Below are 15,737 nucleotides of genomic sequence, written 5' to 3'. Positions count from 1 at the left end.
CAAGTTCATTCTCTGGCAAAGTATGCAAAACTTAAATGGAAGCCTTAATAGAATTTTCTCTGGAGATACTAGATTACGAGGACCCGGATAAGACTGACCCAGTAGAAGTGTGAAGGGTCCATACTTACTAACAGAGACAGACATTGCCACCTTGTCAGATGATCCTACTTGATCCTAAACCTTATTGGTTTTGAAGTGCTTTATTTCTGTAATGACAGTTGTAGATTGGATTTATCTCACTGGTTTAAAAATGGCAAATGTAGTCCCACTGGCATGGCTCAGTGGTTGAGCATCAACCTATGAACCAGGAGGTCATGGTTCGATTCTCAGTCAGGGCACATGCCCAGGTTTTGGGCTTGATCCCCAGTAGGAGGTATGCAGAAGGCAGCCAATCAATGATTCTCTCTCATCATTGATCTTTCCCTCTCTCTTCCTCTCTGAAATCAATAAAAACATAACAATAATAATAATAATACTCTCTTATGTTTCACTTTTATAAAATATTCCTAAAACTGATTTTAGTTTTGCTTCCAGCAACAGTTGACAGTTCTCTCTGTATTTCTAATTTTTGTTTTAGAGTCCAAGTGCAAATTTTGTGCCAATATCTATAAAAAGAACATGGCATATATAGATGAGTATTTCCCTTAATGAGACTTTTCAATCCATTCTGACTCTGTGGATAGTATTTTAAAGTCTGAAACAGACAGAGAGGAGAATCTGAAGTATTTTAACATGTGAAAAGGCCAATGAGTCTGGACGTGTCTAGATACTTACTCTTTCACACAGCTCTTCAAATGTGCAGTCGGCAATGGTTCCACAGGCTTTATTCAGCCACAGCTCTCTGCCTTGCACTTTTAGAATCCTTGGTCTAGTTACTATGGGAACATGAACAAAGACTCAATCTTGTCTGGATAATTACTATAAAATTCATCTCTTACAGATAGGAAATGCATAGCTTGATGAATAATAGCACATGATTCAACACATAAATTAGACAAAATGCTGATACAATGACTGCCACTTGAGCGTGGCATCAACCCATATACAGCAATGGAACTTATTAATTGGTCAGTGGAGATTGGGCATTGTGTTCTAAATGTATTCTCTTTCAAGAGAAATTAACTTACGTACAATCATTTTGTTTCTGAGCCAGCTCATCAAACAACTTATCCATGACAGCCTCCACATCAGCTTCACTTGTGCTACAGTGAAAAGAATAATAGAATATGAAATTAATAACACTTGAAGCCAACATCAAACAGCTGCCTGAGCCTGCTTAGCTTTTTGCCCATAAAAGAAGAGAACAGGATGTTATGTTCTAAATACAAACATTGGATTTAGAATACACTTAAAAGCAGAGAATATTAACTCTCAGGTAGACGATTCTGCCTTATTTGCATACACTGAAAGACTTCTGTGCTTCTGGCTGTTTCCAGTAATGAGACGATGCAGGCAGAGTAAATCCATTAATACTATGTGTACACAATGAAAAGAAAGGCTTCTGGCTCTCCCTTGCATGTAAAACAAGAGCAAATAGACAAGGCAGTCAAGCATCCAGCAAAGTATCCTTTGAAATCTCTACTGAGAGGGTACATGTGAAATTAAATATTGAAGCTGCTTTAAAAAAAAAAAAATCAAGTCAGGCCACTGACTGAGAGGATCAAACATCCAGAATTAAATTACTAGCTTCAAAATACCAACGAGACCTACACATCAATACCTTTATCAGACTTAGAGTATAAGAACAATTATAAGCTACAGTGCTTTTTCCAAAAGTATCCTTGTCGAAAATTCAAGAAAACTCTTTCCTTCTGTGATGCCCACCATTGCGGTTACTATGAAGTTAGCCTCATCAAAGAATCTTTTGTATTTTAATTAGAAATCACCATATGGTTTAGGGAACCTACATATATAAATGTGATAATACTATGGCCTTTTTTCCTCTCACCTTTTTTTTTTCCAAGAGGAGTTGATAAATTAACAGTCAATAAAATAAAATAACTGGCAGAGGAAATAAATGCTGTTAAAAAAAAGCTTCAAGTGAAAATGGAATTTTATTCCAACTCTATCTACATACAAACTTAGAAAGGACGACCCACCAATATGCTTGATTTTGACACACAAATCACTCTTAAATCTAGGTGGGAAGCAATTAAACTCAATTCTGGGGATGCAAGGCTGGTACAATATCCACAAATCAATAAATATGACCCATCACATAAAAAACTTGACAAAAATCACATAATCATATCAATTGAAGCAGAAAAAGCATTTGACAAAATCCAACACCATTTCTTGATAAGAACTCTCAGCAAAGTGGGAATAGAGGGATCATAACTCAACATAATAAAAGCCTTATATGACAAACCTACAGCCAACATCATACACAATGGGCAAAAACTAAAACCATTTCTCCTAAGAACAAGAACAAGACAGGGATGCCCACTTTCACCACTTCTGTTTGATATAGTACTGAAAGTGCTAGCCATAGTAATCAGACAAGAAGAAGGAATAAAAGGCATCCAAATTGGAAAAGAAGAAGTAAAACTGACATTACTCACAGATAACATGATATTGTACATAGAAAACCCTAAAGACCCCATCAAAAAACTACTAGACTTAATAAATAAATTTGGCAATGTAGAAGGATATAAAATTAACACCCAGAAAGCTAGGGCTTTTTTATTCACCAACAATGAACTCACAGAAAGAGAAACTAAAAAAAAGCAATCCCATTTACCATTGCAACAAAAAAATTAAGATACCTAGGAATAAACTTAACTAAGTAGGTAAAAGACCTGTACTCAGAAAATTACAGAACGGTTGAAAAGAGAGATAGTGGAAGACATAAACAAATGGAAGAATATACTGTGCTCATGAATTGGTAGAATCAACATCATTAAAATGTCCATACTACGGTTGATCTCTTACCCTCTCCCACCCGCGCCCCAGCCCTCCCTGGCCTTCCCATTGTAGTTTGACAGTCTGCTCGATGCTGCTCTCCCTCTGTACCTATTTTTGTTCATCAGTTTATAATGGTCTTTATTATCCATAAATGAGTGAGATCATGTGGTATTTTTCTTTCATTGACTGGCTTATTTCACTTAGCATAATGTTCTCCAGTTCCATCCATGCTGTTGCAAATGGTAAGAATTCCTTCTTTTTTACAGCAGCATAGTATTCCATTGTGTAGATGTACCACAGTTTTCTAATCCATTCATCTGCTGATGCATGCATATAAGCATAACCAATGGACACACTGGGGGATAGGGGAGGCTCGGGGGATGTCAAGGGGGGGTGGGGAAGGAGACATATGTAATACTCTTTGTAATACTTTAAGCAATAAAACAAAATTTAAAAAAAAAAGAAATGAATTCTGGCTAAAGATGACACCACTTAATTTATTCAGTGCCTTTTGACTGCTGTCATCTACGAATGTGGAACTAGTGTGATTATACAATGTTTTACAGTCTAGAATGTCTGCTCTCTCCATTGAAATAAATGTTTTCCTGAAATAAAAAAAAAAAATGTTCATACTACCCAAAGCAATCTATAGATTCAATGCAATTCCCATGAAATTACCAACAGCATATTTCACAGACCTAGAACAACTCTCCAAAAATTCATATGGAATAAAAAAAGACCCTGAGTAGCTGCAGCAATCCTGAGAAAGAAGAACAAAGTTGGAGGGGTCACAATACCAGATATCAAGCTGTATTACAAAGCCACTATTCTCAATACTGCCTGGTACTGGCACAAGAACAGACATATAGACCAATGGAACCAAACAGAGAACCCAGATATCAACCCAAGCCATTATGCTCAATTAATATTTGACAAAGGAGGCAAGAGCATACAATGGAGTCAAAACAGTCTCTTTAAAAAATGGTGCTGGAAAATTTGGACAGATACATGCAAAAAAAAATGAAACTAGACCACCAACTTATACCATACACAAAAATAAACTCAAAATGGATAAAGGACTTAAATGTAAGACTGGAAACCATAAGACTCTTAGAAGAATCCATAGGCAGGAAAATATCAGACATACGTCGTAGCAATATCTTTACCGATACAGCTCCAAGGACAATGGAAACTAAGGAGAAAATAAACAAATGGGAGTACAGCAAAAGAAACCATCAATAAAATAACAAAAAGTCCACTACATGGGAGAACATATTTGCCAATGTTATATCCAATGAGGGCCTAATCTCCAAAATTTATAGGGAACTCATATAATTTAACAGAAGGAAGATGAACAATCCTATAAAAAAATGGGCAAAGGATCTAAATAGACACTTTTCGAAAGAGGACAGAAGGCTAAGAGGCATATGAAAACATGCTCAAAGTCACTAATCATCCGAGAAATGCAAATCAAAATGATAATGAGGTACTATCTCACACCTATCAGAATGGCTATCATCAACAAATCAGCAAATAATAAGTGCTGGCAAGGATGTGAAGAAAAAAGAAGCCTCATGCCGTGTTGGTGGGAGTGCAAACTGGTGCAGCCACTGTGGAAAATAGTAAGGCGTTTCCTCAAAAAGTTAAAAGTGGAACTCCCATTTGACCCAGTGATCCCACTTCTAGGAATATATCCCAAGAAACTAGAAACACCAATCAGAAAGGATATATGCACCCCTATGTTCATACCAGCACAATTCACCATAGCTAAGATTTGGAAACAGCCTAAATGCCCATGAACAAATAAGTGGATTAAAAACCTGTAGTACACCTACACAATGGAATACTATGCTGCTGTAAAAGAGAAGGAACTCTTACCATTTGCAACAGCATGGACGCACCTGGAGAGCATTAATGGTAAGCAAAATAAGCCAGTCAGAGAAAGATAAATATCATATAATCTCACTCATTTGTGGAATATAATGAACAAAATAAACTGATAAACTAAACTAGATCTAGAGACATAAAAGCATCAAGTAGACCATCCAACCTCAGAGGGAAGACAGGAGAGGGGGGAAGGTGAGAGATCAACCAAAGGACTTGTATGCATGCATATAAGCAGAACCCATGAACACAGACAGTAGGGGGTTGAGGGCATGTGTTGGGTGGGGAAGGGGCGGAAATGACCGGGGAGAGGTCAATGGGGAAAAAAAAGAGACATATGTAATACTTTAAACAATAAAGAATTATAAATAAATAAATAAATAAATAAATAAATAAATAAATAAATAGGGATGGGGAAAAAACGAATATGATAAATTATTTTTTCTTTATATTAAGCTTAAACTAAACCAAACAAATTTCTCCCTTGAGGTAATTATTAGGTGGCAGGCATTTAACATGCAAGCACTTAATTCAACTGTTCTACAGCAAATGCCTTTAAAGCACACAGTCATTATGAAGGGTTGGAATTGTCATATTTCAAGTAATAACCAGTCCTCCTCAAAGACTCTTAAGAACATTATTTGCTATGGTTAACTTTACAGGGGAAATGCTATTTGACTTACAAAAAGCCCTGTATAACATCTGAATAAAACCATACTAAAATAATAAAATGACACCACAGAAAGAGTGATTAAAGAGACAAAAAATAATTTTAAAGGTAAGAAATCACATAAGCCAACATAAATGGAAAAAAAAAATGAAAGAAAGGCTGGAGAAACCAAGATGGTGGCATAGGTAAACACCGGAAATTGCTGCCTCACACAACCACATCAAAAATACAACTAAAAGACAAAACGGACATCATCCTGAACCACAGGAAGGCTGGCTGAGTGGAAATTCTACAATGAAAAAGAAAGAGAAAAGCACACTGAGACTCAGAGGAGGTACGGAAGTAAAGTGCAGAGGTACGGAGGTGCGCGCAGAAAGGGCTGGCAACTGAGGACACAGCTGTCTTTTTCAATCGGGAGGGAGACACAAGCTCCAGAAGGCCCTGTACTCTAGTTCCAGGCGAGTCTCTGGGGACCCAGACTCATATGGGGAGAAACTGGACTGTCTGACAGCGGGCGGAACTCGAGAGCGGCTTTCTCTCAGAGGTGCTTCCAGCGATTACCGTGGGACACAGACGCGGGGCCTCTTAGGGCAGGATTGAGGATCAGCCCTGGCTGTGTGCTCCGCCCTATTGATTCCGTGAGACCCCGCACCACCCAAGTTGTATGCAGAGGCTTTTGCATATGAATGGCCTGGCCCTTTGCAATCTAAAATTACCTAACAAACTGCAGCTGGGTCAGAGAAACCAGAACATCCAAAAGGAGGCCCAAGGCCCCACAGCAGCTTGCATTGCTTCACAGGAGGGGCTCATCTGTGTACCTCCAAATCCCAAACAAAGAAGAGGAATCTGCCGATCTCTCCATAGCTCCTGCTGGGTAGCCTCAGGCAGAGGCTAAATTAGCACCTCCTTAGAGATCCAAGAGCCAGTGTGCCCAGTGGTCAGAGTGGGGCCATCCAGATTACAACTCCTCAGATCCATAAGGGACACACTCAGGGGGCAGACTCAGTGAGCACCAAAGCTGCACTAAAGCAAGTCTTGCCCCACAAGGGTGTCTCCAACACATAAGTTCTCCCACCGTAGACACAGCTGATTCTCACAGCCAATTGGCCTGGAGGTCAATTCCTCCCAGTGATACTTACAAAAATCAAGGCTTAACTACAACAAGACTATGCACAAAGCCCACAAAGGGGTGCACCAAGAGTGTCCACCTCAGGTAATTGGGGAGGCTGAGCCACTGGCCCTATAGGACACCTAGCACAGAAAGCCACTCTATCAACACAGGGAAGCAGCCAAAATGCGGAGACAAAGAAACAGGTCACAAATGACAGAAATGGAGGAAAGCAAACTACTGGATATAGAGTTCAAAACCACGGTTATAAGGTTTTTCAAGAATTTTCTAGAAACCGCCGATACATTTAGTGAGACCCTCATTAAATCTAGTGAGACCCTCGAGGATATGAAAAAGGACCAACTAGAAATTAAGCATACACTCATTGAAATAAAGAATATTATACAGAGATCCAACAGCAGACCTGAGGATCGCAAGAATTAAGTCAAAGATTTGAAATACGAAGAAGTAAAAAACACCCAACCAGAAAAGAAAAAAGAATACAAAAATATGAAGATAGTGTAAGTAGCCTCTGGGACAACTTCACGTGAACCAATATCCGAATTATGGGGGTGCCAGAAAATGAGAGAGAGCAAGATATTGAAAACCTATTTGAAGAAATAATGACAGAAAACTTCCCCTACCTGGTGAAAGAAATAGACTTACAAGTCCAGGAAGCTCAGAGAACCCTAAACAAAAGGAATCCAAAGAGGACCACACCAAGACACATCATAATTAAAATGCCAAGAGCAAAAGGCAAAGAGAGAATCTTAAAAGCAGCAAGAGAAAAACAGTTAGTTACCTACAGGGGAGTACCCATATGATTGTCAGCTGATTTCTCAACAGAAACTATGCAGGCCAGAAGGGAGTGGCAAGAAATATTCAAAGTGATGAATACCAAGAACCTACAACCAAAATTACTTTACCCAGCAAAGCTATCATTCAGAATTGAAGGTCAGATAAAGAGCTTCACAGATAAGAAAAAGCTAAAGGAGTTCATCACCACCAAACCAGTATTATATGAAATGCTGAAAGGTATTCTTTAAGAAGAGGAAGAAGAAGAAAAAGGTAAAGATAAAAATTATGAACAACAAATACATATCTATCAACAAGTGAATCTAAAAATCAAGTGAATAAAAAATCTGATGAACAGAATAAACTGGTGAATATAATAGAATCAGGGGCATAGAGAGGGAGTGGACTGATAATTCTTGGGGGGAAAGGGGTGTGAGGGGTGTGGGAAGAGACTGGACTAAAATCATACACCTATGGATGATGACAGTGGTGGTGGGGGGTGGGGAAGATGAGGGTAGAGGGGAGGGTGGGAACCGGGTGCAGGGGAGCTATAGGGGGAAAAAAGCGGAGCAACTGTAATAATCTGAACACTAAAGATTTAATTTAAAAAATGAAAGAAAAATAAAGTTCCCTAAAACTGAATGGCATGATTTTCTAAGGTGAAAAAGTCCAATGAATTCCCAGCACAAAAAATGGGGATGGACTCATCTACTGACGGACACTTGGGCTGTTTCCAGATCTTAGCTATTGTAAATAATGCTGCTATGAACATGGGGGTGCATACATTCTTTCTGGCTGGTGTTTTGGGATTATTAGGATATGTTCCTAGAAATGGGATCACTGGCTCAAATGACAGTTCTATTTTTAATTTTTTGAAGAAACTGTGTGGTTTACCTTTATAACTTTAAAGTAGGGTAGTAACTACATGTAAGACACAGTAACTACATGTAAAAAGAAAAACATGTTGAATTGACTATATTGAAATGTAAAACTTTTGTACATCAGAAGATACCATCCCCTCAGTCAAAAACATGGCTGGGTTGTTCAGGAGAATATATTTCTAATTCATAGAAGTGACATAGTATTAGTAGTCAGTATGTATGAAGAGCTCTCATATTAAACAAAACAAAATAACCCAACTGGAAAATATACAAAACAAATGTTTCAGGCCATTTGCAGAAACTCGAATGGCCAAATGAAAAGATGCTGAATATTACTAGGAGTTATCAAATGAAAACATTAAGATATTTAACACTCATCAGACTGGCGGTAATAGAGCATTTGCCAGAGAAACTAAGATGGCAGCATAGGTAAACACCGGAGTTTGCTGCCTCGCACAACCACTTCAAAAATACAACTAAAAGACGGAACAGACATCATCCAGAACCCTAGGAAGGCTGGCTGAGTGGAAATTCTACAACTAGAAGGAAAGAGAAAAGCATACCGAATCTCAGAGGAGGTGCTGTCCAGAAGTAAAATACTAAGGTACAGACGTGCACATGGAGCAGGCTGGCGGCTGAGGGCACGGTTATCTTTTTCAATCGGGAGGGAGTCTCAGGCTCTGAGCTCCAGTTCCTGGCAAGTCTCTGGGGACCCAGACTCATACGGGAGAAGCGGGACTGTCTGGCATCGGTCGGAACTCGAGGGAAGCTTTCTCTAGGAGGTGTTTGCAGCGATTGCCGGGACACTACAAGCAGGGCCTCTGAGGGCAGCCATAACTGCTAGCCCTGCCCTGTTGATCCCATGGGACCCGCCCCGCCCAAGCCCTGCAGGGAGGCTTTTGCTGGATAACCTCAGGCAGAGGCTAGATTAGCACCTCCCTAGAGATCCAGGAGCCACTGTGCTCAGTGGTCAGAGTGGGACCATCCAGATTGCAGCTCCTCGGATCCATAAAGGACACACTCAGGGGGCAGACTCAGTGAGCACCAAAGTCCCATTGAAGCAAGTCTTGCCCCGAGGGGTGTCTCCAGCACAGAAGTTCTCCCACTGCAGACACAGCTGATTCTCACAGCCAACTGGCCTGGAGGTCAATCCCTCCCAGTGTTACCTACAACAATCAAGGCTTAACTACAACAAGACTGTGCACAAAGACCACAAGGGGGTGCACCAAGAGTGTCCTCCTCAGGTAATTGGGGAGGCTGAACCACTGGGCCGTAAAGGACACTTAGCACAGAAAATCACTTTATCAACACAGGGAAGCATAAAAAATGCGGAGACAAAGAAACAGGACACAAATGACAGAAATGGAAGAAAGCAAACTACTGGATATAGAGTTCAAAACCACACTTTTAAGGTTTTTCAAGAACTTTCTAGAAGCCACCAATAAATTTAGTAAGACCCTCAAGAAGACTGGTGAGACTGCCGATAAATGTAATGAGATCCTCAAGAAATCTAGTCAGACCCTTGAGGTTATGATAAAGGACCAACTGGAAATTAAGCGCACACTGACTGAAATGGAGGATATTATACAGACTCCCAACAGCAGACTAGAGGATCGCAAGAATCAAGTCAATGATTTGCAATACAAGGAAGTAAAAAACACCCAACCGGAAAAGCAAAATGAAAAAAGAATCCAAAAATACGAAGATAGTGTAAGGAGCTTCTGGGACAGCTTCAAGCGAACCAACATCCGAATTATGGGGGTGCCAGAAAATGAGAGAGAGCAAGATATTGAAAACCTATTTGAAGAAATAATGACAGAAAACTTCCCCTACCTGGTGAAAGAAATAGACTTACAAGTCCAGGAAGCGCAGAGAGCCCCAAACAAAAGGAATCCAAAGAGGACCACACCAAGACACATCATAATTAAAATGCCAAGAGCAAAAGACAAAGGAGAATCTTAAAAGCAGCAAGAGAAAGACAGTCAGTTACCTACAAGGGAGTACCCATTCAACTGTCAGCTGATTTCTCAACAGAAACTTTGCAGGCCAGAAGGGAGTGGCAAGAAATATTCAAAGTGATGAATGCCAAGAACCTACAACCAAGATTACTTTATCCAGCAAAGCTATCATTCAGAATTGAAGGTCAGATAAAGAGCTTCACAGATAAGAAAAAGCTAAAGGAGTTCATCACCACCAAACCAGGATTATATGAAATGCTGAAAGGTATCCTTTAAGATGAGGAAGAAGAAGAAAAAGGTAAAGATACAAATTATGAACAACAAATACACATCTATCAACAAGTGAATCTGAAAATCAAGTGAATAAATAATCTGATGAACAGAATGAACTGGTGATTATAATAGAATCAGGGGCATAGAAAGGGAATGGAATGACTATTCTTGGGGGGGAAAGGGGTGTGGGGGATTTGGGAAGAGACTGGACAACAATCGTGCACCTATGGATGAGGACAGTGGGTGGGGAGTAAGGGCGGAGGGTGGGGTGGGAACTGGGTGGAGGGGAGTTATGGGGGGAAAAAAGAGGAACAACTGTAATAATATGAACAATAAAGATTTAATTAAAAAAAAAAGAATGGGGATGAAAGCACCATTCCAAGGTACATTATCATGAAATCTCAGGAAATAAAGAATAAAGAAAGAGCCCTGATCAGGTGGTTCCGGTAGTTGGAGCATCTTCCATACATCAAAAGGTTTCAGGTTGCAACCCCAGTTGGGGCATGTATAAGAGGCAACGATCGATGTTTCCCTCTCATATTCATTCTCTCTCTCTCTCTCTCTCTCTCTCTCTCTCTCTCTCTCTCTCTCTCCTTTCCCTTCTGTCTAAAATTCAAAGAAAACATATCCTTGGGTGAGGATTAAAAATAAAGAAAGAATATCTTAAAAACTCCAAGAAGAAAAAAACAGGTCAAATATAAAAGGTCACAACAATTCACATCAAATTTTGTAACAGCGATAATAGAAACTTGAAGATAATGGCTTAGTGTCTAAAATTTTCTAAGGGAACATTATTATCAAAATATCCATGCCCAGTCAAAGTATTAATCAAGCAAATAAAGGCATTTTCAGACAGATGAGCCCTCCAAAAATATATTTCCCTTTAGCCTTCTCAGAAAGATACTGAGTGTGTGTTTGATCAGAACACAGAGAAGGGTTCTGTTCCTAGTGGGACCAGGTAAAGTCCGCCCCAACGGGCCCTCCTACTGATAGCAGCAATCAACTCTGGACAAAATACAAAACAGGTGGCCTGAAGACATTGCACAGTGAACAGAAAGGGGCAGATTCTGGAGGGAGCTGACACTTGGGAGAAGGGGAAAACATGGGGTGAGTTAACCATTTGACAGCTTTCAGACTGGAGACGGTAAAGTAAGTACTGCTCAGGGCAACTAAAACTCCAATGGGAAACTCACAATCCTTCTGGCAATGAGGAACCAGAGGAGTGTGGGGTGGGAGTGGGGAAGGTGTCACCACACAGCTGGATAATCTGGGAGAATTCCAGAATGAGTGTTCCCAAGCTCCCAAAAGATATTAATCTTGAAATCCTAAGTTATTCTGTATTTATCTCAATACTTTGCTTTCAAATAACAATGAGTGTCCATAATAACAACAGTGAATCATTTTCCTATCATAGGGTTATATTAAAAGTTTCAACAGTTTTCTGTAAAACGACAATGTAACAGTAAATTCATAGCTTGTCACTGTGTAATATTGTGACAAGATTACATATTTTAATAACATGTAAAATGATCTCTATCTGACCTAGACTTTTGATAGTAGAAAACGTGAAAAGGAAATAAATTCAAAATAAAATTATTTTAAAATTTAAATACCTCATATTTTCTATGTGAAAATTATTATTTTGTAAATTAAAGGTTTTTATTTTTTTAATTGGTTGGTTTTAGAAAGAGGAGAAGGGACAGAGACACAGAGAGAGAAACATCATTTTTGTCCCACTATTTATGCATTCATTGGTTGATTCTTATATGTGCCCTGACTGGTAATTGAACCCGAAACCTTGGTGTATTGGATGACACTCTACCCAACTGAGCTAGCGGGCTAGGGCCTAAATTACAGGTTTTTAAAACACAAGCAATAATCACCTTATCTGACAGTCATGATCTTTGCTGGTTGACAAACATTTCAGACATAAGAAAATGTCCTTTTGCAGACACATCAAATCATAAGAGCGTGTCCTAAATCATTTCCAAGTTGGGTGTTAGGGTACATATTGCTTCATATAAGCTCATTTCCCTAATTAATATGAATCTGGCTCCTTCTACTTAATATTACCTCCTTCAAGGCCCTTTCTCCAAATAGAGGCACACTGCAGGGTGAAGGCTTCAGCTGTGAATTTTGGAGGGACACACAACTACACAGCGCATTTGTGTAGCTTACAGTCTGGGGTTTCTGTGAATAGTGCTCCTGTGCACACTCTAGTACATGCCTTTTGTAAGTGTTTGTGTACATGCCCACTGTGTATATGAGGGCAGACCTATGTTCAGCTTAGTAGATACTGTCAGTTTTCCACAGTGGTTGTAGCAGTTCACTCTCTCTCCCTTGCAGTGGACAAAGAGTTCCACTTGTGCCACATTCTTGCCAACACTTGGTATTTTCGATCTCTTCCATTTTAGTGATTATGGTAAATGTATTATAAATTGTACTGTAAGTTGCCTCAAATTGTTTTGGAAATGGGTGGGACATAAAAAAATACATATATAATTCAATTAATGCACCAATGAATCCAGAAGAATTTTCTTAGTAGCATGTGATGATAATATACATAAAAATTTTTAAAAAATACCTAAGATCACTTGACTTTTTCAAGTAGGAAAAATACAGCAACCTTGCCTTACACTAAAAATCTATACTCAGGCACTGCCCAGTGTGCTCAATGGTTAGAGCGTCAGACCATGCACCAAAGAGTCCAGGCTCCGATTCCCAGTCAAGGGCACATACCTGGGTTGCAGGTGTGATCCCTGGTCTTCCCTCCCCTCCTCCTCCCATCCCCCCACTCCCCATTGGGTCGGTTGGTCGGTAGAGGTGAGTGCAGGAGGCAACCAATCAATGTGTCTCCACTGATGCTTCTCTCTCCTGTCTTTCTCTGTCCCTCTCCCTTCCACTCTATCTTTTCAGCAATAGGCATATTTAGGAAACAAATGTACAAAAAAAATACACATGGATATAGATTATAAAAAATACAAATAGTCATTCAAATTATTTTCAAATTACAAACATAAATTTAAAATAGTCTAGCCCAACCAATAAAATTAGAAGAAGGGACGAAACCTGGTAGTCAATAGCAGTTGCATGAAAAAGCTACAACCTAAAGATGGCACTAAATTAAACATGATTTCTTTTTCAGTGTAAAAGGGAGCTAAAGTCAGAGTTTTCTTTTGAGGCTACCTGAATATCATGTCACACAGCATGGAAGAAAATGTTCTGTTCAGCTTTGTGTAGTTCTATTTTAACCCAAAGAGGCAGATCTTAAGGAAGAGTGACTTGGGTAACATCAAAATGATCAGGAGAAAACACAGGAATTAAGTTCAGATGTTATGAATCGTATCCCCTTTCCTTGCATGAGGAGAGAAACATAAGCTTCTACAACTGAGCAGTGATAAAGAATTTAAGTGACTTCCTTCAGTTCTGGGTAACTGCTCCTCAGTGAGATGCTACGTATAGTTGTCCTTTGTGCAGACAAGATGCAAAACAGATCATCAAAAGTTGAACACAATCCAGAGACAGAGAAACATCAATCAGACCATCAAACCTCAGAGAGAAGGTTAGGAGAGGGTGGGGGTAAGGGGGAGAGATCAACCAAAGGACTTGTATGCATGCTTATAAGTCTAACCAATGGACACGGACACCAGGGTGGTGAGGGCATGAAGGGGGTTGGGGGGGGGAGGTAATGGGGGATAAGAACACATATGTAATACCTTAATCAATAAAGAAAAAAAAGTGTTAAAAAAAAAAAAGTTGAGCACAGTATGAGAATTAAAGTCATTTCTGAAGAAGAAACGAAGTCACTCCTTTCATATGCTTCTTGTTGGGGGATGGAATGTCGGGGGCCCAAGCAGAGCACAGGTTCTTTTCCCTTTATCTATAGCGCTCGGTAATGTCCACCAATTCCATCGCTTCATCACCTTTTGTTTCGCTCAGAAACTGCAGTGGAGGGGCAGGCTTCTATTTTCTGTTGAGGAGTACCACTGTGTCTTTAAGTCAAAAAATCCCTGGAACCAACCACTATTTTGTTGCCAGGAATCCTGTGAGTACAGTTCCCTGGATTAAAAGCCTGGCTGCTTCGGAAGTATGAGAATCATGATTTATTTTTCCATATCATATTAGTAAACAGAGAAGGAAGTAACCAGCCAGTCCAATTTTGAGAGAATTTCAACAGCTAAAATCAGGCATTCAACATAAAACTTAGACTCAAGAAATAGAACACGTTAAAAAAAAAAAAAAAAAAGGGCCTCATTATTGCTGGATCGTTTGAAATTCTCAACAAAAATTCCCAAACAAGTGGAGGCTTCTAGAAGAGGGTCACACATGAATTTAAATGGAAATTAATTTCTTCAAGAACCTCCCACTTCATTAGGATTGACTCAGGGGAACAGAATGCTACCCACACTTTGCCCCTTCATTCCCTTTTAAAAATCAACAGCTTGTTAAGGTATCAACAAGTAGAATAGGGTTGGCTTTCCCTGGTCCCTCTCTCTCCATGTTCTCTATTCCAGAGAGCCAAAGTTGATTCAACGCGGGAGAAATTTCCCCTTCCTCTTGGAGTTCTTGTGCCAAGTTTCCCTGGCAGCAAGCCTTCTCACTCTGCTGATTCCTTGTGCATTCATGCTGTACAGCTCTTTGTGCTCACACCAAACATAATCTGGGGCTGGAGGCAGGTCCAAGATTAAGTTGGTTTATACTTGCCTTCATATAAAACAGACTTGGTTGCATTTCAAATCCTGTAGTCTTGTTTTACATAACGGAATCCGTTGTTAGGATGGATTCTGTCCTAGTATTTATCTTCTTCTCAATCACTCAAAGGCTTAATTGACTGTTCAGAGATCCATTTCAGTCTCCAAATTTCCCACCCTTCTCAATCGCCTGGAGAGTAACTTACCTGGTTCTATTAATCTCGACCTGCATTTAATACAAAAAGTGGGATCTAGCACCTTTTGCTCTCAAATTCCAGACCTTCACCCCTCCTCATCTGAGCCCCAAACTGCACATGAAATTTCTGTCAAATTTATATATTGCATTTCCTCACAAATAAATCAGTGATGTAACATGTAGAATTGCAAATTAGTAGATCCAAAAATATTTCTTTTTCATAAAATTTCAGAAAGGTTATAGTGTTTGAAGATTTTTTAAAAGCTAGGGAATAAGAAGCTCTAACTCTCTCCAGGGGAAGATAGTCACATCACCTGGGGAAGAGAAGCCAGCAAGTTTTAATAACTAATAGTTACAGCAAGCAACTAAAGACCTAG

General features: G+C 39.6%; 1 protein-coding gene across 5 annotated transcripts in view; it reads right to left on the bottom strand.

Annotated features, from left to right (window-relative positions):
- Positions 1-15,737, bottom strand: part of AFG1L (AFG1 like ATPase) — a 163,895-nt gene that overhangs the window by 45,498 nt on the left and 102,660 nt on the right. For all 5 annotated transcript variants that reach the window (XM_081093851.1, XM_081093852.1, XM_081093854.1 and 2 more), the window contains 2 exons: positions 1,132-1,202; positions 775-875 (listed from right to left, as the gene is read on the bottom strand). In XM_081093851.1, the coding sequence (XP_080949977.1) occupies positions 775-875; positions 1,132-1,202 (172 nt within the window). The remainder of the gene's footprint in view (positions 1-774; positions 876-1,131; positions 1,203-15,737) is intronic.

The sequence above is a fragment of the Myotis nattereri genome, assembly GCF_964212035.1.
Source record: "Myotis nattereri genome assembly, chromosome: 6".
Lineage (NCBI taxonomy): Eukaryota > Metazoa > Chordata > Mammalia > Chiroptera > Vespertilionidae > Myotis > Myotis nattereri.
The sequence above is the reverse complement of the archived record's forward strand: the minus strand, read 5'-3'. Positions and strand labels throughout refer to the sequence as shown.